General features: G+C 41.9%; 1 protein-coding gene across 1 annotated transcript in view; it reads left to right on the top strand.

Moving 5' to 3' along the window:
* Positions 1 to 25589, top strand: part of LOC143004769 (mucin-2-like) — a 34690-nt gene extending 9101 nt beyond the window's left edge. Inside the window, exons 13-43 of the mRNA XM_076155910.1 lie at positions 47 to 184; positions 509 to 673; positions 1518 to 1612; positions 1695 to 1821; positions 2085 to 2340; positions 2832 to 2878; positions 3331 to 3440; positions 3632 to 3783; positions 4272 to 4410; positions 4524 to 4634; positions 5031 to 5207; positions 5871 to 6110; positions 6671 to 6827; positions 7382 to 7510; positions 8141 to 8288; positions 9013 to 9056; positions 9144 to 9329; positions 11120 to 11449; positions 12008 to 12088; positions 19902 to 20101; positions 20190 to 20361; positions 20493 to 20740; positions 21071 to 21254; positions 21530 to 21785; positions 22424 to 22596; positions 23153 to 23222; positions 23445 to 23572; positions 23657 to 23688; positions 23780 to 23948; positions 24966 to 25070; positions 25495 to 25589. Coding sequence (XP_076012025.1) covers positions 47 to 184; positions 509 to 673; positions 1518 to 1612; positions 1695 to 1821; positions 2085 to 2340; positions 2832 to 2878; positions 3331 to 3440; positions 3632 to 3783; positions 4272 to 4410; positions 4524 to 4634; positions 5031 to 5207; positions 5871 to 6110; positions 6671 to 6827; positions 7382 to 7510; positions 8141 to 8288; positions 9013 to 9056; positions 9144 to 9329; positions 11120 to 11449; positions 12008 to 12088; positions 19902 to 20101; positions 20190 to 20361; positions 20493 to 20740; positions 21071 to 21254; positions 21530 to 21785; positions 22424 to 22596; positions 23153 to 23222; positions 23445 to 23572; positions 23657 to 23688; positions 23780 to 23948; positions 24966 to 25070; positions 25495 to 25589 — 4664 coding nt within the window. The remainder of the gene's footprint in view (positions 1 to 46; positions 185 to 508; positions 674 to 1517; positions 1613 to 1694; positions 1822 to 2084; positions 2341 to 2831; positions 2879 to 3330; positions 3441 to 3631; positions 3784 to 4271; positions 4411 to 4523; positions 4635 to 5030; positions 5208 to 5870; positions 6111 to 6670; positions 6828 to 7381; positions 7511 to 8140; positions 8289 to 9012; positions 9057 to 9143; positions 9330 to 11119; positions 11450 to 12007; positions 12089 to 19901; positions 20102 to 20189; positions 20362 to 20492; positions 20741 to 21070; positions 21255 to 21529; positions 21786 to 22423; positions 22597 to 23152; positions 23223 to 23444; positions 23573 to 23656; positions 23689 to 23779; positions 23949 to 24965; positions 25071 to 25494) is intronic.
* The last annotated feature ends 338 nt before the right edge of the window (positions 25590 to 25927 follow it).

Genomic DNA, 25927 nt, shown 5'->3' on the forward strand with positions numbered 1-25927 from the left:
AATCCAGCTCACTTTTGTTTTCTTCTTCTTCTTTATTATGGTGCAGAGGACATCAGAGCCTTCAATCCGTCCTCCTTCTATGTCCTCATCGACACCAAGGTTGGCATACAAGTGATGGTCCAGTTGTCTCCATTAATGCAGGTTTTCATCACGGCTCACCCCTTACTCAAAGGAACCACGAGTGGTACGTCTCGCATGTTTTATGTCATTGTAAGGAAAAATGCTCCCCCCCAAAAAATGATTTGTCTTTCATAGCATAGAACAGGGAATCTACAAGATATATTTACCTTTTATTGTGGCTAGCATAACTTCTATCTTGGCTCTGTTTGCAACTTACAGAAAAACATCAGCAATGTAGTTAGGAGGTATAAGACCACTGCAGGATATCTTTAAATTCAAATCATAAATAAATAAATCAAATCAACATATCACAAATATGTTGGTTTGCAAATCTTCAGTCGTGTTGGATTTGTTCTTTGTGTTATTGTGTCACACTTCATCCCGACAGGCTTGTGCGGGAACTTCAACAACATTGTGACGGACGACTTCAAGGTCAGGAGTGGGCTGGTGGAAGGTACAGCTACGGCCTATGCAAACTCATGGAAGACCAGGCCCAGCTGCCCCGATATCAAACCAGTGTATGGACACCCCTGCTCGCAGGGCATCAGCAAAGGTACTGGTGGCTATCCTCTATAAGTATGGTGTAGCAAACCACGATGTATCAAACCATTGTACAACACAAATAATACACAAGCAAATTATTCAAAAAGAAAGACAATTTCTCAGAACTTTTTATTGATCCCCAAGGGGAAATTCTTTTCCTCACTCAGTTGTATGCACATTGTTGTTGTACACAGACAGAAACACAAAAATGCAACACCCCCATGCAAACGAGGTCTGTATACAGCAAATTGTGGAAAGATGCCGAGTGAGGGGGAGCAATTTGGGGGGGTTAGGTGCAATTTGGGGGGGTTAGGTGGTTAGGTGCCTTGCTCAAGGGCACCTCAGCAGTGCCCAGGAGTTCCTCCAACCACCAGCCCATCTTCTGTTTTTATCTTGGTCCTTCCTGAGACTCAAACCGGAGACCCTTCTGCTACCAGCCAAGTCATTCTGCAGACTCAGGCACTGCCACCCCAGGAGATGTGTCCCTCCCTCGAAATGACTTACCACAATGCTAGTCAGTTAGCTAACAGCATGAAGTCTTCCAATAAAAAAAAAAGGTGTAACTTCTCTTGGTATTAAGCAAGGTCTTACAATTTTGTTGAAAAACCCAAACAAAGCACAGATTGAACACAGAAATCAGAAAATGACCAATACACATGGGCACAATGCAAGGCTACAACTACCAGAAACAACTACCGGAAAATGTTACCACTTGGTCACCACCAGCTCACAGTTATGTGAGCTATCAATTAGCACATTTTTAGAATGTCATTAAACAAAATAAAGGCTCAGCAACTACAACTTTGCATCATTGCCCCTAAAATGTCCTAACAACACGTGTTTCTGTTTCTCAGAGAGCTACGCCAAGTACTGGTGCTCAAGAATATCAGATCCCACCGGAGTGTTTGCGGCCTGCCACTCTGTCATCAGCCCCACTGTGTACAAAGAGGTAAGTGTGTGGATGACAGTCGTGCAGTGATACGCATGTCCGCTCTGTCCGTGTCCACACGCTCACACTGTCTCCTTCACAGAACTGCATGTATGACAGTTGCAACTGTGAGAAAAGCGAGGCGTGCATGTGTGCTGCAGTCTCCTCCTACATCTTCGCATGCTCAGCTGTGGGCATCCACATCACTGGCTGGAGAGACACCATCTGTGGTGAGTGACACGGATCACGACAGCATCCGGCCTCATATCAATAACCTATCAACTGATAAGAAGTTTCGCTGGGTGACTGACTTTTATCCAAACTCAGTTTAGTTTAGACTTTGAATGACAATGGAGGTATGGGGGAAAATTTACAACAACATGATTTGATCCCAAAAATAGCCACAGATTATCAACAGACAAATAACGTTTGTAGTTGTAGTTTGCTCAGATTATGCAGATATACATGCTTCATAGACCTTTTTGTGTCTCAGGCAAATTCAGCGCCACATGTCCGTCTGCCACGGTGTACGCGTACAAAATGAGCTTCTGCGGTCGAACCTGTCGCTCACTCGGCCAGACAGATTATTCGTGTCGGGTCACCTCCACCAGCGTGGATGGCTGTGGTTGTGCTGAGGGAACCTACATGAACGAGGAGGGTAAATGCGTGCTCAGCGCGAGCTGTCCCTGCTACGAGGGGGACACAATCATTCCCAGTGGACAGACCATAAGCCGAGACGACTCTTCATGGTAAATACTGTGTGATATTGATTTTACTGTATATAAATGGCTTTTGGCTTTTCTGTATATAAATAAGATCCATGAGCCCCCATGCACAGACACATAACATTACAAAAACCATATGTCCCCGATTTCAACAAAGAGAAAATGGCACATGAGAAAAACCTTGAAAAGCTTCTTTGTGTGAGCTTAGTTCAGTAAGCATCATCAAATAGCAGAAAAAAGTTATATTTGGGAATCCATAAAACTAACTTCATATTAATTCATTCAATGGCCAACAGACCTGTGAGCGAACACCAAATACCTTAAATCTCCTGAAAATCATGACAATGCAGACTGCATCGGGATGTAAATGCGTGTTGACGAGCCAGGGTACCACTAAACACGCTTACACGTCTACATGAAACTAGGTTACTTTCATACATTTGAAAGATAAGGAATATTCTCAGCTGATAAGAGGGACAAGGATTAATCATGATTTCTCATTCATGCTTTTATAGCATCTGCAGACATGGAACCCTCAGCTGCTCAGGGACCCAACATACAGGTACACATTCTACACATTCATTCTTGATATGCACGCACTCCTGTTGTGTTTTTCAACTCTCAGTCTGTCTCATGATTTCTAATTTTAATAGTCCTCATTGCAAAGGCCACCAAAGTAGCTGAGACAGACAGTGCTTAAGTGAGGAATGAACTATTGGGGATTGTTTTGTACGTCCTGGTTGTTATTATCCATTGCATCAGTAATGAAGATGCAAAATAATACGAATTGGCATTTTGAGTAAGAAGTCTGGCTAGCTGTATGTTGTGTTTGAAAATGTCAGTTCAGTATCTACCTTTAGAACCTCAGCAAGAACATTCTAGAGCTAAATTAGAGCAGCTTCACCACTTTTCTATCCTGATTTGTTTTACATTCATAATTCTTTTCTTGAGAGAATACAGCCTTTTTGTGGCATGTAAAGTTAACACATCTGCCTTGGGTTTTGTTTTGCTCAGTGACCCTTGTGTGCAAGCTTCCCATGGTGTACTTTAACTGCTCCAGCGCTCAGCCTGGAACCAAGGGTGCGGAGTGTCAGAAAAGCTGCAACACCCTGGATATGACTTGTGTAAATACAGAAAACCACACACACACACACACACACACACACAAACACACACACACACACACACACACACACACACACACACACACACACACACACACACACACACACATAATATGCTGTAGTGGCACACACGGACAGACCCGGAATCTAGCTCATTTGTTCTTTTCTGCTTCTGTTTTCCTGGGATGCAGATCAGCACAGGTTGCACATCAGGCTGCATGTGTCCCTCCAGCTTGGTGTCAGACGGCAAAGGAGGATGCATCGAGGAGTCCAGCTGTCCGTGTATACACAACGGGAAAGTGTACCAGCCTGAACAGACGCTCATTGCAGACTGCAACACCTGGTTTGTACACACGTGCCTCACACATTATGTACACAGATACAGGGTAGATATGCACCAGTGGTGGAAAAGTACCTTGAAGTAAAGTAAAAGTAGTGATATCTCATGAAATTCACCCAAATGAAAAAATACTTGGGTAAAAGTCAAGCTTTGAAAAGCTGCTGATGGAAATTTTACTTCAGTATCAAAAGTATTTTTGGGATTATAATTTATAATTTAAGAATTGAAAGATAAAGTACAAAACTTAAAGGAGAGATTAAAACATACATATGTTACATATTATATTTAAATAAAGGCAATGAGCATAAAATAACAGCAGCAGTCCCACAAACGACTAGAGAATATGAAGCAATCATACATCTGTTGAACAAGGATTAAAATGCCAACATTCCCCGATGTATGTTAAAAAAAGAAAATGTATCCAAGACAGCGAACTTAACCAAGACAGCTTTATGTATTTCAAAGTGTTTGTAATATGTATGTGTGTGTAGCTATTGCAGAAACAGGAAGTTTGTCTGTACCACCAACGTCTGTGATGGCACTTGTGTAATCTATGGAGACGGTCACTATGTTACATTTGACGAGAAGAGGTTTGACTTCAACGGACAGTGTGAATACACACTCCTGCAGGTACAGTGGCTGCTCAGCACCTCCCTCTTCATCACACTGAGGAAGATGAGAACATAGAGCTAGGCTGAGGAAGGTTTACACTGAGCATTTTGTGTCCCTCTGTCCTTCCTCAGGATTTTTGCGGCAGTGCTCAGAACAGCGGAACCTTCAGAATAATCACAGAGAATGTTCCCTGTGGAACCACAGGAACTACCTGCTCCAAGACCATCAAGATCTTCCTTGAGGTAAACAACACATCCAAACTCTAAATCATATCATCAAACTCAAACATAAACATTTTCATAATGAGGATGATGAAGTTTTTGACATTTCTTACTTCATTTACATCATCCTCGCCAAAAGGTTGCAGGTCTGATACTGGCAAGTGTGAGTGTAAACAATCAGCATAGATGTTTAGCATTTTCAGTGAAATAAAAGTCATCTCAACTATGAGCGTGTTAAATGCTCCTTATAAATGTATATATATTTCTTACAAAATTAAGATTATTTCCTTTACGGTGAAATAGATCAAAGTACTTGAAATACAGTATTTACATATTGTCTTAAAATGACTTCAGTCTAATGATCATTCAATGTAATTGTAATTGTAATTGTTGCCTATTTGTTGTTGATACCTACAGGACAATGAGTTCCAGCTTAAAGATGGAGGCTTGCTGGTGATAAAGGGCAGCGTCCAGGTGTTCCCCACTCAGCTGCAAAAGATGGGCGTCTACTTGGTGCTGACATTGAAGCCAGGAGTTGTGCTCATGTGGGATACAAAGACGAGTCTGCTCATTAAGCTCAGCCAAAAATACCAGGTACGCAGTTGTGAGCAGAAGTAACACAATTTCAACCCATAAATAATGTAATTCAGATTGAATGTTAAAAACCAATCAAAGTTCAAATTCAGAATGCTCATACGTTATAGGTTTAGATATCGAAAGCCAACTAAAACACAAAGGTGAACAAATCAAACTAATAAAGCAATATACTAACATGGAACCAAAAAGAACAAAACCCAATGGCTGTCAGGGGAGAATGACTGACTGACAGCAGCTTATAATCGGTGAGTCTAATTTCCCTGAACCAACTGAAACATACAAGGTCCTGCAGGGAGCTTATTTGCAAAAGCAGATACCTTTGTATTTGCTTTGCATTCCCAATAAGAGCAATCAAGCTGATGCTGGGTTGAAATACAGAGCATTTACAAGTATAACAAGTTTAGTTTTCAACCCCACAGTAATTGTAAAGTAAAGATAATTTTACATATTACACCATCAAAACCTTATGGAGAATTTGTGGAAAAGTTTGGGAATCTCATTGATAAATAAGTTTTTCAGAAAGGCCTCTGCTCATCGGTTGATCTCTGACTGTAATAACCCAAAAACAATGCAAATCCTGCTGGGGCCAATCATTTATCACCTATACTTATTTTCATGACCACAAACATGTACAAGTGTCATTGCATTCCTCTGCCTCAGGGTAAAGTCTGCGGCCTGTGTGGAAATAACGATGGCAACAGTAAGAATGACTTCACCACACGCTCCCACGAAACGGTAGCCGATGTTCTACTTTTTGGGAACAGTTGGAAGGTTTCCAGCAGTTGTCCCAACGCCGTGCTGGTTAGTGACCCCTGTTCCTCCAACCCATACCGGGCAGCCTGGTCCCAGAAACAGTGCAGCATCATCACCAGCGTCACCTTCAAAGAGTGTCATACACAGGTAACTATGGCAATAGCAAACAAATAAATGTGAATAGAGTATATTCGCACATTCAACATTTACAATATTTTCATTTCTGAAAATATGACAGTATCAACTCAGCGTGCTAAATAAGCGCTTTACTGGTTGAAACTCATGTAGAAAGGAAAAAGTCTACTGTTACTCTATCTGAGCTCATTTTGGCAGCCTGCAGTGTATACATCAGGTTTTTTAGTTTAGTAATGCAATTGGAACATTCAAAGAGAAGATCATTGGGTGAGAGCCAGGGTACACCTTGAATAGGTCACCAGTTTATCCCAGTCGGGTTTAGACTTATCAGAAAATTGCTTTAAGTCTTTGTACCGGGTCCAGTCCATCTTAGGTGGTAAATCCAATTAGAATTTAATTTGCAATGAGCATGTAAATGCAGTGAGTCAGTGCTGGTGTCAACGCTACAATGTACTTGTACTGTGTAATAGAATGTATATACACTGTTTAATTTAATAACTTAACTGTTGAACTACCAGGAGGTTATCTAATTTTCTTTAATCCATTAACAAATGCGTAACTATGTGTTTAAGGTTGACCCTGGTCCATACTTTGATTCTTGTGTGAGAGACTCGTGTGCTTGTGACACGGGTGGGGATTGTGAGTGTTTCTGCACAGCTGTGGCTGCCTATGCCAAAGCCTGTAATGAAGCTGGAGCCTGCGTAAGATGGAGAACTCCAACAATCTGCCGTGAGTTTTGTTAGCTTTTCTCAGCAGTGTAAATTGTTAAAAACTTCATATAAATGATTCATATTATTGTTGTATTGTTTAGCAAAGCATAAAAACTTTTGCATTTGTCAACTGGCCATAGTTCAATTTTTTGTTATAAATGTTGACATTAAAATGTAGTGCCATATAAATATCATTAAACTGTGTTCTGCTGCTAAACAGCACATGAGCATCACAGTTAAAAAACCCTCAACGACAATACAGTATATCTGCTCTGTTACTACCAGGTGAGAGGTAAACATGTGTAGTGCTCATGCAGTGCATAACCATCTGATTTTACAAAGCACAACCTCAACCTCACAATCATCACATTCAGTGACCTTTTGGGCACCATGTTGGGCAAGAAAAGCCACTGAAAAACTAGACAGTAATTAGTTACAAGAGGATAGCTCTGCAGGAAATTGTCACTTGATAAAAATGTATTGTAAAAATGACACATTAAATACAAAATCAAAATCAACTTGAAACACGAAAAATAATATTCAAAAAGTTAGATCATGTCTTGTTTCTTGCAGCAATTTTCTGTGACTACTATAACAATCCCGATGGCTGCGAATGGCACTACAAACCGTGTGGAGCTGATTGCATGAAGACATGTCGGAATCCATCAGGAAAGTGCTCTAACCTCGTCACTTCCCTGGAAGGTACAGTGGCCAAAAACAGCACCAGCTTCAGTAACTACTAGCAGACCCAGTTTGTGTATACAAATAAAGGCCAACTCCATTGTGTCTGTTTTGAAAAAGAGTTTGTTTTTCCCATTCAAATCTCTTGAGTATATGCACATGTGAAATGGGATTCGTCAATACAAAACATGCATATGATAAGTTCAAGAGTGCAAACACATTTAAACATTTTTAAACCTATCTTTGCAATTGTGCATTCAAGGTAATGTTAGTCAACATGCTTTTTTAGTTTTTACTTATTTTACTGATTTAATAGTTTTTATTTTTTCACCCAGCTTCAGTTTTAGCCATATTTCTCAGAATGCACAATATGTTACTTTACTCTATATGTATTCTACCTAAATGCTATTGTGAGACAATGTGAGGATAATGCAATCTTGGCTTGAACATCATCCACCTCCCTTCCACACTGATGTATTGTGTATGAGGCAGTTAGCTGTATCTAAAATAATCTAGTTTTCTGAAAAATAAAAAGGGGGTTGGAGCGGAGGAAAAAAAATAAGCACTGATTCTGTAAAATGCTGTAAGGACAGAAACTGCTATATCTGTATTTCAGCTCAGGTTACTCAAAATGCTATGATGGTTTTGCAGGCTGCTATCCAAATTGTCCTTCTACCAAGCCCTACTTTGATGAAGACACCATGAAGTGTGTTCCTTGGAACCAGTGTGGCTGCTACGACGACGAAGGCAACCATTATGGCCTTGGCGAAAAGACTCCATCTGCAAATTGTTACAACTGGTGGGTTTCATACAAAGCCTTTGTCTATTGGATTGATGCTCTGCTTGTTAAATGATGCAAAATACTTTTTTCTAGTGAAATTTCAGACATTGCAAATTTATTGGGAAATATAAGGAAAACATATTTAAACTGTGTCTATAAATAGAAATCTTGTTGTTGAGTCACTCCCAGAGTACATGATGTAAATCTGAAAGTGAACAAATTCTTAACACATCGAAACCTCAAGCACACTTTACATTGACCATTTCCTTGGGTGCGTTCATTGTTGGAAAAACCTTAGTAGGGGTAATTCATAAACAAAATTTGTGAATCCCCTAAGTTTTTTCTTAAACATTTTATGATATTTATGGAGCCATGCTGGTGTCACTGCTGGTTTAATACTTATTTCTATGTCCCTTGAAAGACTCCATAAAAAAAAGAATAAATTGGCAGTAGTTTGTTGTACTTTGTGTATGTAGCTTCATAAATCAACAACAGATGAGTCAGTCAGTCAACATCTGTTTTCCCAGTTTAATAAAAATCTGCATTTATCATACAATATGATATTTTTTTCATCTTTTTCAAAAGCAAGTGCTGCCAAATGAAAATCATCTGTAGAGTCTAATTTAAGATTTACTAATTATTACTCTGTTATGCATTGTAAAGAAATTCATGACATTACAGTTTTATTGGATGGTATCATATTGACACATGCTGAGTCCCTCCATTTCTTTCTGCTTCACAGCTCCTGTACAATGTCTGGAATAAGCTGCAACTATGATGTGAACGGTAAGACCATAAGAAAACTCTGTTCTCTCATGTCTATAGAACCAATATTTAACTGACTTGCTTAACGATTGTCCTCTAAATCCATAGCTTGTTGCTGCTTTATCAATGGAAAGAATTATCCATATGGTGCAACTATCTACAACACTACGGATGGGCTTGGACACTGTATCACAGCTGCATGTGGGCCGAATGGGACCATAATCAGGGAGGTACACTCATGCGAAATAACCACCACTTCGAGGCCTTCAACTACACCGTTTACATTTACCACAGGTATGACAATGTTAAACACAAAGCACCTTTCTCACGTTGTACTTAATGCATAAACAATTTTACAAAATCTGTATTGGAAGTGAGGCTGTGATGGTGAGACCCAATAGGTCAACTTGGTGATAGAATTTCACTCAGCTTTACACACAGTTGCTGTATGTACAATTGTAAAGAAAGAGATGTAGAGACTTTTATTTGACATTCAATGGATGTGCGCATCCTGAAAAAAGCAGAATACAATTAATGGCTTGAAGCATGTAGGAACAAAGGGCATCCCTCTGTTATTAAAGAGAAACATACAAAAGATACTAAAGGTGGCGCTTAAACAAGTTCCAGTTCGCTTAAAGAAGTTAAAGTTCGCTAAAACATTTACAACTAATGAAATTCTTGGCCTACAACAGGCCCACCTGTGGTCACAACAACAGGTCCACCTGAGGTCACAACAACCCCACCTGAGGTCACAACAACCCCACCTGAGGTCACAACAACAGGCCCTGTTAAAACCACACCTTCAGTTGTTACGTCTACAACTGGTCTTCCAACAACAACCAAAAAGGAAAGTACAACTGGACCCTTTGTGACAACCACGCCAGAAAAAGAAACAACCACTGGCCCAGTGACAGCCTCTACTACAGTTGTTCCTGAAACAACAACAGGCCCAACTGAGGTCACAACAACAGGCCCTGTTGAAACAACACCTTTAGTTGTTACGTCTACAACTGGTGTTCCAACAACAACCGAAAAAGAAAGTACAACTGGACCCGTCGTGACAACCACGCCACAAAAAGAAACAACCACTGGCCCAGTGACAGCCTCTACTACAGTTGTTTCTGAAACAACAACAGGCCCACCTGAGGTCACAACAACAGGCCCACCTGAGGTCACAACAACAGGTCCACCTGAGGTCACCACAACAGGCCCACCTGAGGTCACAACAACGGGCCCTGTTAAAACAACACCTTCAGTTGTTACGTCTACAACGGGTGTTCCAACAACAACCAAAAAAGAAAGAACAACTGGACCCGTCGTGACAACCACGCCAGAAAAAGAAACAACCACTGTCCCAGTGACAGCCTCCACTACAGTTGTTTCTGAAACAACAACAGGCCCACCTGAGGTCACAACAACAGGCCCTGTTAAAACCACACCTTCAGGTGTTACGTCTACAACTGGTGTTCCAACAACAACCAAAAAGGAAAGTACAACTGGACCCTTTGTGACAACCACGCCAGAAAAAAAAACAACCACTGGCCCAGTGACAGCCTCTACTACAATTGTTCCTGAAACAACAACAGGCCTACCTGAGGTCACAACAACAGGCCCAACTGAGGTTACAACAACAGGCCCTGTAAAAACAACACCTTCAGTTGGTACGACTACAACTGGTGTTCCAACAACAACCAAAAAGGAAAGTACAACTGGACCCTTTGTGACAACCACGCCAGTAAAAGAAACAACCACTGGCCCAGTGACAGCCTCTACTACAGTTGTTCCTGAAACAACAACAGGCCCACCTGAGGTCACAACAACAGGCCCAACTGAGGTTACAACAACAGGCCCTGTAAAAACAACACCTTCAGTTGGTACGACTACAACTGGTGTTCCAACAACAACCAAAAAGGAAAGTACAACTGGACCCTTTGTGACAACCACGCCAGAAAAAGAAACAACCACTGGCCCAGTGACAGCCTCTACTACAGTTGTTCCTGAAACAACAACAGGCCCACCTGAGGTCACAACAACAGGCCCAACTGAGGTTACAACAACAGGCCCTGTAAAAACAACACCTTCAGTTGGTACGACTACAACTGGTGTTCCAACAACAACCAAAAAGGAAAGTACAACTGGACCCTTTGTGACAACCACGCCAGTAAAAGAAACAACCACTGGCCCAGTGACAGCCTCTACTACAGTTGTTGCTGAAACCACAACAGGCCCACCTGAGTTCACAACAACAGGCCCAACTGAGGTTACAACAACAGGCCCTGTAAAAGCAACACCTTCAGTTGGTACGACTACAACTGGTGTTCCAACAACAACCAAAAAGGAAATTACAACTCGACCCTTTGAATCAACCACGCCAGAAAAAGAAACAACCACTGGCCCAGTGACAGCCTCTACTACAGTTGTTGCTGAAACAACAACAGGCCCACCTGAGGTCACAACAACAGGCCCTGTAAAAACAACACCTTCAGTTGGTACGACTACAACTGGTGTTCCAACAACAACCAAAAAGGAAAGTACAACTGGACCCTTTGTGACAACCACGCCAGAAAAAGAAACAACCACTGGCCCAGTGACAGCCTCTACTACAGTTGTTGCTGAAACAACAACAGGCCCACCTGAGGTCACAACAACAGGCCCTGTAAAAACAACACCTTCAGTTGGTACGACTACAACTGGTGTTCCAACAACAACCAAAAAGGAAAGTACAACTGGACCCTTTGTGACAACCACGCCAGTAAAAGAAACAACCACTGGCCCAGTGACAGCCTCTACTACAGTTGTTCCTGAAACAACAACAGGCCCACCTGAGGTCACAACAACAGGCCCAACTGAGGTTACAACAACAGGCCCTGTAAAAACAACACCTTCAGTTGGTACGACTACAACTGGTGTTCCAACAACTACCAAAAAGGAAAGTACAACTGGACCCTTTGTGACAACCACGCCAGTAAAAGAAACAACCACTGGCCCAGTGACAGCCTCTACTACAGTTGTGCCTGAAACAACAACAGGCCCACCTGAGGTCACAACAACAGGCCCAACTGAGGTTACAACAACAGCCCCTGTAAAAACAACACCTTCAGTTGGTACGACTACAACTGGTGTTCCAACAACAACCAAAAAGGAAAGTACAACTGGACCCTTTGTGACAACCACGCCAGAAAAAGAAACAACCACTGGCCCAGTGACAGCCTCTACTACAGTTGTCCCTGAAACCACAACAGGCCCACCTGAGTTCACAACAACAGGCCCAACTGAGGTTACAACAACAGGCCCTGTAAAAACAACACCTTCAGTTGGTACGACTACAACTGGTGTTCCAACAACAACCAAAAAGGAAAGTACAACTGGACCCTTTGTGACAACCACGCCAGTAAAAGAAACAACCACTGGCCCAGTGACAGCCTCTACTACAGTTGTTGCTGAAACCACAACAGGCCCACCTGAGTTCACAACAACAGGCCCACCTGAGGTCACAACAACAGGCCCTGTAAAAACAACACTTTCAGTTGGTACGACTACAACTGGTGTTCCAACAACAACCAAAAAGGAAAGTACAACTGGACCCTTTGTGACAACCACGCCAGAAAAAGAAACAACCACTGGCCCAGTGACAGCCTCTACTACAGTTGTTGCTGAAACAACAACAGGCCCACCTGAGGTCACAACAACAGGCCCTGTAAAAACAACACCTTCAGTTGGTACGACTACAACTGGTGTTCCAACAACAACCAAAAAGGAAAGTACAACTGGACCCTTTGTGACAACCACGCCAGTAAAAGAAACAACCACTGGCCCAGTGACAGCCTCTACTACAGTTGTTCCTGAAACAACAACAGGCCCACCTGAGGTCACAACAACAGGCCCAACTGAGGTTACAACAACAGGCCCTGTAAAAACAACACCTTCAGTTGGTACGACTACAACTGGTGTTCCAACAACTACCAAAAAGGAAAGTACAACTGGACCCTTTGTGACAACCACGCCAGTAAAAGAAACAACCACTGGCCCAGTGACAGCCTCTACTACAGTTGTGCCTGAAACAACAACAGGCCCACCTGAGGTCACAACAACAGGCCCAACTGAGGTTACAACAACAGCCCCTGTAAAAACAACACCTTCAGTTGGTACGACTACAACTGGTGTTCCAACAACAACCAAAAAGGAAAGTACAACTGGACCCTTTGTGACAACCACGCCAGTAAAAGAAACAACCACTGGCCCAGTGACAGCCTCTACTACAGTTGTTGCTGAAACCACAACAGGCCCACCTGAGTTCACAACAACAGGCCCAACTGAGGTTACAACAACAGGCCCTGTAAAAGCAACACCTTCAGTTGGTACGACTACAACTGGTGTTCCAACAACAACCAAAAAGGAAATTACAACTCGACCCTTTGAACCAACCACGCCAGAAAAAGAAACAACCACTGGCCCAGTGACAGCCTCTACTACAGTTGTTGCTGAAACAACAACAGGCCCACCTGAGGTCACAACAACAGGCCCTGTAAAAACAACACCTTCAGTTGGTACGACTACAACTGGTGTTCCAACAACAACCAAAAAGGAAAGTACAACTGGACCCTTTGTGACAACCACGCCAGAAAAAGAAACAACCACTGGCCCAGTGACAGCCTCTACTACAGTTGTTGCTGAAACAACAACAGGCCCACCTGAGGTCACAACAACAGGCCCTGTAAAAACAACACCTTCAGTTGGTACGACTACAACTGGTGTTCCAACAACAACCAAAAAGGAAAGTACAACTGGACCCTTTGTGACAACCACGCCAGTAAAAGAAACAACCACTGGCCCAGTGACAGCCTCTACTACAGTTGTTCCTGAAACAACAACAGGCCCACCTGAGGTCACAACAACAGGCCCAACTGAGGTTACAACAACAGGCCCTGTAAAAACAACACCTTCAGTTGGTACGACTACAACTGGTGTTCCAACAACTACCAAAAAGGAAAGTACAACTGGACCCTTTGTGACAACCACGCCAGTAAAAGAAACAACCACTGGCCCAGTGACAGCCTCTACTACAGTTGTGCCTGAAACAACAACAGGCCCACCTGAAGTCACAACAACAGGCCCAACTGAGGTTACAACAACAGCCCCTGTAAAAACAACACCTTCAGTTGGTACGACTACAACTGGTGTTCCAACAACTACCAAAAAGGAAAGTACAACTGGACCCTTTGTGACAACCACGCCAGTAAAAGAAACAACCACTGGCCCAGTGACAGCCTCTACTACAGTTGTGCCTGAAACAACAACAGGCCCACCTGAGGTCACAACAACAGGCCCAACTGAGGTTACAACAACAGCCCCTGTAAAAACAACACCTTCAGTTGGTACGACTACAACTGGTGTTCCAACAACAACCAAAAAGGAAAGTACAACTGGACCCTTTGTGACAACCACGCCAGTAAAAGAAACAACCACTGGCCCAGTGACAGCCTCTACTACAGTTGTGCCTGAAACAACAACAGGCCTACCTGAGGTCACAACAACAGGCCCAACTGAGGTTACAACAACAGCCCCTGTAAAAACAACACCTTCAGTTGGTACGACTACAACTGGTGTTCCAACAACAACCAAAAAGGAAAGTACAACTGGACCCTTTGTGACAACCACGCCAGTAAAAGAAACAACCACTGGCCCAGTGACAGCCTCTACTACAGTTGTTGCTGAAACCACAACAGGCCCACCTGAGTTCACAACAACAGGCCCAACTGAGGTTACAACAACAGGCCCTGTAAAAGCAACACCTTCAGTTGGTACGACTACAACTGGTGTTCCAACAACAACCAAAAAGGAAATTACAACTCGACCCTTTGAACCAACCACGCCAGAAAAAGAAACAACCACTGGCCCAGTGACAGCCTCTACTACAGTTGTTGCTGAAACAACAACAGGCCCACCTGAGGTCACAACAACAGGCCCTGTAAAAACAACACCTTCAGTTGGTACGACTACAACTGGTGTTCCAACAACAACCAAAAAGGAAAGTACAACTGGACCCTTTGTGACAACCACGCCAGAAAAAGAAACAACCACTGGCCCAGTGACAGCCTCTACTACAGTTGTTGCTGAAACAACAACAGGCCCACCTGAGGTCACAACAACAGGCCCTGTAAAAACAACACCTTCAGTTGGTACGACTACAACTGGTGTTCCAACAACAACCAAAAAGGAAATTACAACTGGACCCCTTGAACCAACCACGCCAGAAAAAGAAACAACCACTGGCCCAGTGACAGCCTCTACTACAGTTGTTGCTGAAACAACAACAGGCCCACCTGAGGTCACAACAACAGGCCCTGTAAAAACAACACCTTCAGTTGGTACGACTACAACTGGTGTTCCAACAACAACCAAAAAGGAAAGTACAACTGGACCCTTTGTGACAACCACGCCAGAAAAAGAAACAACCACTGGCCCAGTGACAGCCTCTACTACAGTTGTTGCTGAAACAACAACAGGCCCACCTGAGGTCACAACAACAGGCCCTGTAAAAACAACACCTTCAGTTGGTACGACTACAACTGGTGTTCCAACAACAACCAAAAAGGAAAGTACAACTGGACCCTTTGTGACAACCACGCCAGTAAAAGAAACAACCACTGGCCCAGTGACAGCCTCTACTACAGTTGTTCCTGAAACAACAACAGGCCCACCTGAGGTCACAACAACAGGCCCAACTGAGGTTACAACAACAGGCCCTGTAAAAACAACACCTTCAGTTGGTACGACTACAACTGGTGTTCCAACAACTACCAAAAAGGAAAGTACAACTGGACCCTTTGTGACAACCACGCCAGTAAAAGAAACAACCACTGGCCCAGTGACAGCCTCTACTACAGTTGTTCCTGAAACAACAACAGGCCCACCTGAGGTCACAACAACAGGCCCAACTGAGGTTACAACAACAAGCCGTGTAAAAACAACACCTTCATTTGGTACGACTACAACTGGTGTTCCAACAACAACCAAAAAGGAAAGTACAACTGGACCCTTTGTGACAACCACGCCAGAAAAAGAAACAACCACTGGCCCAGTGACAGCCTCTACTACAGTTGTTCCTGAAACAACAACAAGCCCAACTGAGGTTACAACAACAGGCCCTGTAAAAAAAACACCTTCAGTTGGTACGACTACAACTGGTGTTCCAACAACTACCAAAAAGGAAAGTACAACTGGACCCTTTGTGACAACCACGCCAGTAAAAGAAACAACCACTGGCCCAGTGACAGCCTCTACTACAGTTGTTCCTGAAACAACAACAGGCCCACCTGAGGTCACAACAACAGGCCCAACTGAGGTTACAACAACAAGCCGTGTAAAAACAACACCTTCATTTGGTACGACTACAACTGGTGTTCCAACAACAACCAAAAAGGAAAGTACAACTGGACCCTTTGTGACAACCACGACAGAAAAAGAAACAACCACTGGCCCAGTGACAGCCTCTACTACAGTTGTTCCTGAAACCACAACAGGCCCACCTGAGTTCACAACAACAGGCCCAACTGAGGTCACAACAACAGGCCCTGTAAAAACAACACCTTCAGTTGGTACGACTACAACTAGTGTTCCAACAACAACCAAAAAGGAAAGTACAACTGGACCCTTTGTGACAACCACGCCTGAAAAAGAAACAACCACAGGACCAGCGACAGCCTCTACTACAGTTGTTCCTGAAACAACAACAGGCCCACCTGAGGTTACAACAACAGGCCCTGTAAAAACAACACCTTCAGTTGGTACGACTACAACTGGTGTTCCAACAACAACCAAAAAGGAAAGTACAACTGGACCCTTTGTGACAACCACGCCAGAAAAAGAAACAACCACTGGCCCAGTGACAGCCTCTACTACAGTTGTTGCTGAAACAACAACAGGCCCACCTGAGGTCACAACAACAGGCCCTGTAAAAACAACACCTTCAGTTGGTACGACTACAACTGGTGTTCCAACAACAACCAAAAAGGAAATTACAACTGGACCCCTTGAACCAACCACGCCAGAAAAAGAAACAACCACTGGCCCAGTGACAGCCTCTACTACAGTTGTTGCTGAAACAACAACAGGCCCACCTGAGGTCACAACAACAGGCCCTGTAAAAACAACACCTTCAGTTGGTACGACTACAACTGGTGTTCCAACAACAACCAAAAAGGAAAGTACAACTGGACCCTTTGTGACAACCACGCCAGTAAAAGAAACAACCACTGGCCCAGTGACAGCCTCTACTACAGTTGTTCCTGAAACAACAACAGGCCCACCTGAAGTCACAACAACAGGCCCAACTGAGGTTACAACAACAGGCCCTGTAAAAACAACACCTTCAGTTGGTACGACTACAACTGGTGTTCCAACAACTACCAAAAAGGAAAGTACAACTGGACCCTTTGTGACAACCACGCCAGTAAAAGAAACAACCACTGGCCCAGTGACAGCCTCTACTACAGTTGTTCCTGAAACAACAACAGGCCCACCTGAGGTCACAACAACAGGCCCAACTGAGGTTACAACAACAGGCCGTGTAAAAACAACACCTTCAGTTGGTACAACTACAACTGGTGTTCCAACAACAACCAAAAAGGAAATTACAACTGGACCCTTTGAACCAACCACGCCAGAAAAAGAAACAACCACTGGCCCAGTGACAGCCTCTACTACAGTTGTTGCTGAAACAACAACAGGCCCACCTGAGGTCACAACAACAGGCCCTGTAAAAACAACACCTTCAGTTGGTACAACTACAACTGGTGTTCCAACAACAACCAAAAAGGAAAGTACAACTGGACCCTTTGTGACAACCACGCCAGTAAAAGAAACAACCACTGGCCCAGTGACAGCCTCTACTACAGTTGTTCCTGAAACAACAACAGGCCCACCTGAGGTTACAACAACAGGCCCAACTGAGGTTACAACAACAGGCCGTGTAAAAACAACACCTTCAGTTGGTACAACTACAACTGGTGTTCCAACAACTACCAAAAAGGAAAGTACAACTGGACCCTTTGTGACAACCACGCCAGAAAAAGAAACAACCACTGGCCCATTGACAGCCTCTACTACAGTTGTTGCTGAAACAACAACAGGCCCACCTGAGTTAACAACAACAGGCCCAACTGAGGTTACAACAACAGGCTCTGTAAAAACAACACCTTCAGTTGGTACGACTACAACTGGTGTTCCAACAACAACCAAAAAGGAAAGTACAACTGGACCCTTTGTGACAACCACGCCTGAAAAAGAAACAACCACTGGCCCAGCGACAGCCTCTACTACAGTTGTTCCTGAAACAACAACAGGCCCACCTGAGGTTACAACAACAGGCCCTGTAAAAACAACACCTTCAGTTGGTACAACTACAACTGGTGTTCCAACAACAACCAAAAAGGAAAGTACAACTGGACCCTTTGTGACAACCACGCCAGAAAAAGAAACAACCACTGGCCCAGTGACAGCCTCTACTACAGTTGTTTCTGAAACAACAACAGGCCCACCTGAGGCCACAACAACAGGCCCACCTGAGGTCACAACAACAGGCCCATCTGAGGTCACAACAACAGGCCCATCTGAGGTCACAACAACAGGCCCTGTTAAAACCACACCTTCAGTTTTTACGTCTACAACTGGTGTTCCAACAACAACCAAGAAGGGAAGTACAACTGGACCCGTCGTGATAACCACACCAGAAAAAGAAACAACCACTGGCCCACCTGAGGTCACAACAACAGGCCCTGTTAAAACTACACGTTCAACAACTATTAAGGCAACTACATCTGAAGCAACCACCACTGGACCAGTAACTGAAATTTCAGCGAGCACAACTGTGTACACAACAACATACACAGTAGTTACAGGACAAGGAACTACAACCACTCAACAAACTAGTCCTCAAGTTTTTATTACTACAACATTGCCACCATTTACCACACCTGGCTTGTGTTCCTGTCACGTCAATGGAACTTACTATTATGCAGGTATGTCATTCTTTTATTTTTAATTTCAGAGTTTTTTATGCTCAGTTAGAGTCAGCAGTTGCCCTTTTCAGCAGCCCTAGTTTTTAATTCACTTGCTGTTTTTCTTTGTTTTTTTATCACTTGAATAATAATGAAAGTATTTACATTTTCTCACTAAATTTATGCTGTTCTCAACTATTAATATGACTGGAGTTGCATCAAAATTAATGTTTTGTTGAGAACTCATTCCTTCAAACAGTTTCAAACTGAAACCATGTATTTGCATTGATTGTACTGTATTCCTATTTTTTTGTAATTAATTAGTTGTAAATATTTGGCATGAAGGAAAATAAAGTAAAATTAACACTTATTGAGATCAAACAGAGATACACATGATGATATTTTGGTGATATCTCCCAGCACATACAAATTGTACTGGTTCTTTTCTCAAGTGGATGCATCTTCATTCTCCTGAGTTGTTAATGTTCATGTGGCTGCTGTCATTTCTCTCCAGCAAGTCATGCATTACTATGTTTGATATACCTTTATATTAATTGCTGCGACTTAATACAGTGTAAGATAGGGTGATGGGGTTAAATTGACCTAATTTAAAAAGCTACATTTAAAAGCTAAATTATTCATTTTAGACATATCTGAATTATAATTTATGTTATGTATATCTGCCACATTCTATTTTAATTAATAATTAATTAATAGTTTGTATTGTCTTGTTTATACTATGAAAATTAATGCAGTGTCCATGTTAAATACATATTCTATAATTCACGTGAAGTTTTTAAATCGTTTTTTTCCATTTTAATTTTGTTGTTAGTGTTTGACTGTTGATATCATTCCTTTATTTTCACAGGGGACCTGGTCTATAATCGCACTGATGGTTTAGGGTGGTGTTATGTTGCATATTGCAATTTGACTTGTGAAATCGCGCAACAGTCAAATCCATGTGGCACAACAGTGCCACCCACCACTACCCGCACTATTCCTACCACTCCTACCACAGTGCCACCTACAACTACTCTGGACTGCATCAATGTGTATCCACAAAGAAAGGTGTGAAATACTACATTTGTTTTTCCCAGTAGGATAACATCTTAATTCTGTTTGATAAGACTACTTACTTATTTGCTACTACTTTTAGAATGGGGAGTCCTGGAAGGTTGACAACTGCACTGACGCTGAATGCATCAATGGGGACGTTGTACAAAAAATGTATGCGTGTGCCGAAGTCCAAAAACCAATCTGTGTTAATGGACGCAAACTTGTAAAGGTCTATGATTACAGGGGCTGCTGCTTCCGTTATGAATGTGAATGTGAGTTGACAGATGTAAACCTACATTTGGTTACATTTACCATTTTCTTCTTGGACATCCACATAATTAATTAACTATAAATTGTGGTGGTCGGCATGAATAACTCATACATGGTACTTCTTATCCTACAGGTGTGTGCAGTCTCTGGGGAGGCTCTCACTATAAGACATTTGACGGAAAATCATATGATTTCCAGCAGGATTGTTCATTCTACCTGGTTAAAGAAATCATTCCTAAACATAAATTGACAATTATACTGACCATCAATGAATGTAGTACCTCAAACGATGCATCCTGTACCAAGTCTCTACTTGTTCTTTACCAAACCTACGAAATTGTCCTGACTCAGTTCAAAACATCAGGAACAACAACCAATGTGGTAAGCATTCCCATTTAACTTGTCAAGACATATTGGGGGTAATTCATTAAAAAAAAATCACAATAACCACACGGCTCTTCAGATACAAACGTTGAAAAGAGGCTCCAATTTGACTCTGATCTAAATTAATGGGACACTTAAAATCTGGCACTGTTTGTATGAATTACCACTTTGATTGAATTACCTCTATTGTTAACTGCTTTAATGTCAGTATCTTACTTCATTCATGATGTCATTGAAAGCTACCGACTTGACGGTTAATGATGGAGTTTGACATGCTGCTATGTGCTATTCATTGTTTCCCTTGTGTTTTGTTGTGTCCTTCTTCAGGTGTTTGTGAATGACAAACGCATCTATCCTTCCTATCAAAATTCAGCCATTTGCGTCACTGGTACTGATATGGCGATCACTTTGACGATACCAAATATTGGTGTAAAAGTGGTTTATAGAGGTTCCTCCTTCACTATTAACATTCCTTATTCCATCTTCATTGGTAAAACTGAAGGACAGTGTGGTGAGTTATCAGAACCTTTAATGTGTGAAAGGCATTGATATGCATGAGGTATCTCTACTTTTACTGAAGTATAGCTTCAAAGTATTGATCTACCTCTGAACGTTGTTTTCTCAAAACAAGAAATAAATAAAGCATGTCTTCTCCATCCAGCACCTCCACCAGACCAACCACATTCATTAACATGCAAACATCTATGTCATTTGTAAGCATGTGTAATTACACTCACTGTCTGGGGTTCAGCTTGCCCATTTCTTATCCTGCTTCTGCCTTCTCAGGTACCTGCGACAACTCCCAGGCCAATGACTGCCGTAAACCCAATGGCCAGGTAGCAGACTGCAAAGACTCTGCAGGCCAATGGAATGTTCCCGACACACCCTGTGAGCCCACACCAACCCCACCAACTACTACTACAAGTCCAGGACCAACCACATCAATTACAACTGGACCAGAACCAACAGTCACAACCACAGCCCCATTCACTACCACTGTGCCTCCATGTGAGCCTGCCATCTGTGAGATCCTGAAGAGCAGGTGAGAGAACAGCTATATGCTTTATGTTTTCCCCCACATTGGTTTCGTCTGCCCAACTGCCATTAATCAGCAGGATTTCTCAAAAAGTATGAACAATTTTTCATGAAACTTGGTGGGCAGGTTTTTACCCCATAACCTTTGAATTATATATATTTTTTTAAAAACTGGATAGTTTTGTATCTCCTACTCAACTTGGGGTCAACTAACACAAATTTCTACATACAGAGTGTCTTGACCAGGCAGGACAAAAAAATTAATCTTTGCCTTTTTGAACTCTATATCATTTTGCTGTAATTGACTGCCAAACTTGAGTAGGTGTGTTTCATTCTTCAAAGTGCTGTGTTGTGTGAATTAATGACTTACTTCTACAATATATTTATCCATTAGTCTGTCTATTGTAACCAAACTTGTATATTTATCTATGTGTCCATCTATTGTATGCCGTGGACAAGTGCACTCACTAGTACAAAAAATAAAACATCAGTCAACTAATCAAATTCATAAAAGATGATTTCAGGTCACATTTTCTCCGATTTATCTAAATAAATTACATGAATGAGTTATTTTGGCCCTATCCAGGCCATTTTTATGTTCTGATCACTTGCCTTAACCTAGTCTTTCTTTTTTGTCCCCTCTAGTGTATTTGCACCATGCCTTTCAGCTGTGCCCCCAGAACCATACATTAAGACCTGCAAGTCGGACATTTGCAATGGTGGCAATAACACCTGCGCCAGCCTGGAAGCATATGCTGCCGAGTGCTCTGATGAAGGAATCTGTCTCGACTGGAGGAACGCCACCAACGGGGAGTGTGGTAAGATTATGATCAAAGAAACTGTTCAGAACTAAGTGTGTATAATGTCCTATTATGGAATATATGAGATGAAAGTGAAACTCTGGACTTTCTCAAACTGTCAGATAATGCTAACAAGGAAGGGCATCAATGAAACGATGATGGATGAAAAAGAGATTGGCTTCTCTGGAGCAGATCTGCATTTACTTCTGACATGTGAAAAATTGAAAAAAAAAAGTCCACATCAGAAACCTTTAGAAAAAGAGAGCATTTATAACTTACACTACAGCTATAATAAAAACATAAATTCGATATCACTACATATGGTAATTTTTTTTATTTTTGCTCCAGAATGTTTAATTATTATAACTACATAGGCTAATACATTAAAAATCTATACATGAAGGGATAGTGATTAAGAACATGCAACCAGAAATTGAAGGAGCATGCAGGAGGTGGTACTGTTGAACTCCTGCTATTGGCGGATTTTGTGTAATTTTAAAGTGTGCATATAAATAACCTGCTTATGTGTGCTCAGCAGTCTTCAAATGTTTAAAATCTGATCTCTATCTTACAGTGCACGAATGTCCAAGCAACAAGGTGTACTTGGCCTGTGGCCCAACTGTCGAGACTACATGCAATGACGGGTAAAACATATTATACACTATCTCTTATTATTGTAATTTGTAGTAGTAGTAGTAGTAATTGAAGAAGTGGTAGTCGTATTGTAATTTTTGCTTATAATAATACTATAAACGGGAACAAATACTTCTTAATTAATTTTCATAATTACAATACATTTTTACAGTTCTATAGAGATCAGCTGTTTTATGACAAGACACTTGATTTACCACCATTTTTCTTATCAGGTACAACAAGGTGTTTGGAAAAGATTCTCAGTCTGACACTAACTCAACCGACACTAGGGAAGGTTGCTTCTGTCCTGAAGGCACTACGCTCTTCAACACAGTTTACAAGGAGTGCGTGAAGGAGTGTGGTAAGATGAGATGCTTCGAGAAGACAGCAAACTTTGGTTTGGCTTATGAAATGTTTTTATTTACACTACTTTTTAAAATTGCAGGTTGTGTTGGACCTGATGGCAAACCCAAACAGGTGAGGACTCCTGCCTTAAACATGCATTCCTGCACAGACTAAGACGAGCTGTGTTTTTATGAACTTTCTGCTGTTCTTCTCTTTCTCATAGCCTGGGGAAAAATGGACCACCGACTGTAAATCGTGCATGTGTGACCCAGATTCCATGAGTATTGAGTGTTCGGCTATTGAGTGCCCTATAACACCTGGTCTCAACTGCAGCAGGCTGGGCGAGAGGCTGGTGACCAAAACAGAGAACTGCTGCCAGAAACAATCCTGTGGTCAGTTACACAATTCTTTGTCAAGTCAAGTCAAGTCAAGTTTATTTGTATAGCCCAATATCACATACAATGTCTCAAAGGGCTTTACAGACCCACAACATTAGGACAATTCCCCACCCAGCCCAAAGCTCTCAAGGAAGACGAGGAAAAACTCCCAAGAAAACCTTGATAAATAAGGAAAAAAGGAAGAAACCTCGGGAGAGGCCGTTCCATGAGAGATTCCCTCTCCACGAATGGCTGGGTGTGCAATAGGAACTTCCAGTGGGATTATACAGAGGTGCAAAGGCATGTAGGACAAAACATATTAAGTCATGGATTAGGGAATAACATGCAGGACAGGGATGAGGGAGGGTGTGTGTGAGAGAGACAGAGAGAGAGAGAGAGAGAGAGAGAGAGAGAGAGAGAGAGAAGGATGACAAGAAAGGTTGAATGTAGGAATGTACTTCTAAGTAAAGTCTTTCTCTTAGGGCAGCGATCCATGCAGACTGATGTTCGCAGGAAGGGGGGCGGGGGATGTTTTGTGTTTTTTTTTAAGAAGGGGCAAAGAGATGGAAAACTTGAAAAACTGATGTTCCTGCCAAAGCTCCCACTAATTCACCAACAGGGATTTGAGTTGGATTGAGATAGAAAATCTATTTACAGTTTTACTGTTTAAAAATACTTCAGCCTGGATGGAAAAAGTGTTACCTTTGCACTGTCCACATATTTCTTTATTAAAACTCAGCTCATTCTAGCAGTCAGCATCACATGCATAACTTTTTTTTAAACTTTTTTTCAGGAGACCTGTATTAATTTATCTGGAACATTCACTTCAGTCTTCAATGTGTCTTAGCATGCAAATTTGTACCTCTTATTGGTGAAGTTATAGTCAATTCTAGCAGTCTCATTCAGAGGAGAGCAGACCACTGGCTCTGCTTACTAGTCCTCTGCTATATTCGGGCAACAAATGTCAATGGCAAAATAACTAATTACATCCAAATATTGAGCATCCTCTCCTCCTTTTTTCCCCCCCAACAGAATGTGACGCAAGCCTGTGTCCCATGGTAATCCCCACCTGTCAACCTGGGTTTGAGCTCAATGTCACCAAGGAGACTGATGACTGTTGCACAACATATGAGTGTGGTAGGTGAATCTAGCACCAATATCAACTAAGCTCAATCTGCGGATGTTAAATAATTTGGTCATTAAGGAAATTTAAAGAAATGTACATCATTTCTCTTAAAAGTTCCACCATGACTGAAACATTCGAGAATATGATATATATTTTTAAACATTCTTAATTTATCCATCATTTTGAACTGCAGCATTTAGGCAATTTTGGAGTGTACATTTCTTTAGGGAACATGCTATTTTAGGGCAGGAAGGGAAATCGGAATAAGGAGAAGTGGGATCTTTTGGGGCTGATTGCATCATCAATGCTTCTCTCTAAATATACAAGTCTTGAATTGACTATAATTAAGTATCACATTAATTACAGTAGACATACATATTAATAATCTAGTTTAGATTTTAACTTCTGTTACACTCCTCTCTTTTGTTTCTGCAGTTCCTAAAGGTGTATGTGTCTACGACATGACTGAGTACCCGGTAGGAATACAATACACATTCGACAACCTTGTCTCACTGTCCAATCGCAATTAAAATCTAAATTAAAACTTGCACCTGTGAATTCTGCCAAACATGATAACTTTTTTTTTTTAATCAAAAAATCAAAGTATGAATTGAAATTCTCGACAAAATGCCTTACAAAGATAACAAGCGCACACTAAAATATAATTCACTGCACAAATCAAGCCCTTTCAACTAAACTCTTATGTTCATTTTTTTTTCTTAGCCTGGTACTAAGATACCAACACCAGAACTACCACCAGAACCACCTATAGAATCACCAGTAACACCAACTCAACCATCAGGAACAACTACAGGACCATCTGGCCCAGGGGTACCATCAGGAACAACAACTGCAGGACCGTCTGGCC

The sequence above is a fragment of the Genypterus blacodes genome, unplaced genomic scaffold (assembly GCF_046128005.1).
Source record: "Genypterus blacodes isolate CSIRO-AG114 ecotype Tasmania unplaced genomic scaffold, CSIRO-AGI_Gbla_v1 ptg000067l_1, whole genome shotgun sequence".
Lineage (NCBI taxonomy): Eukaryota > Metazoa > Chordata > Actinopteri > Ophidiiformes > Ophidiidae > Genypterus > Genypterus blacodes.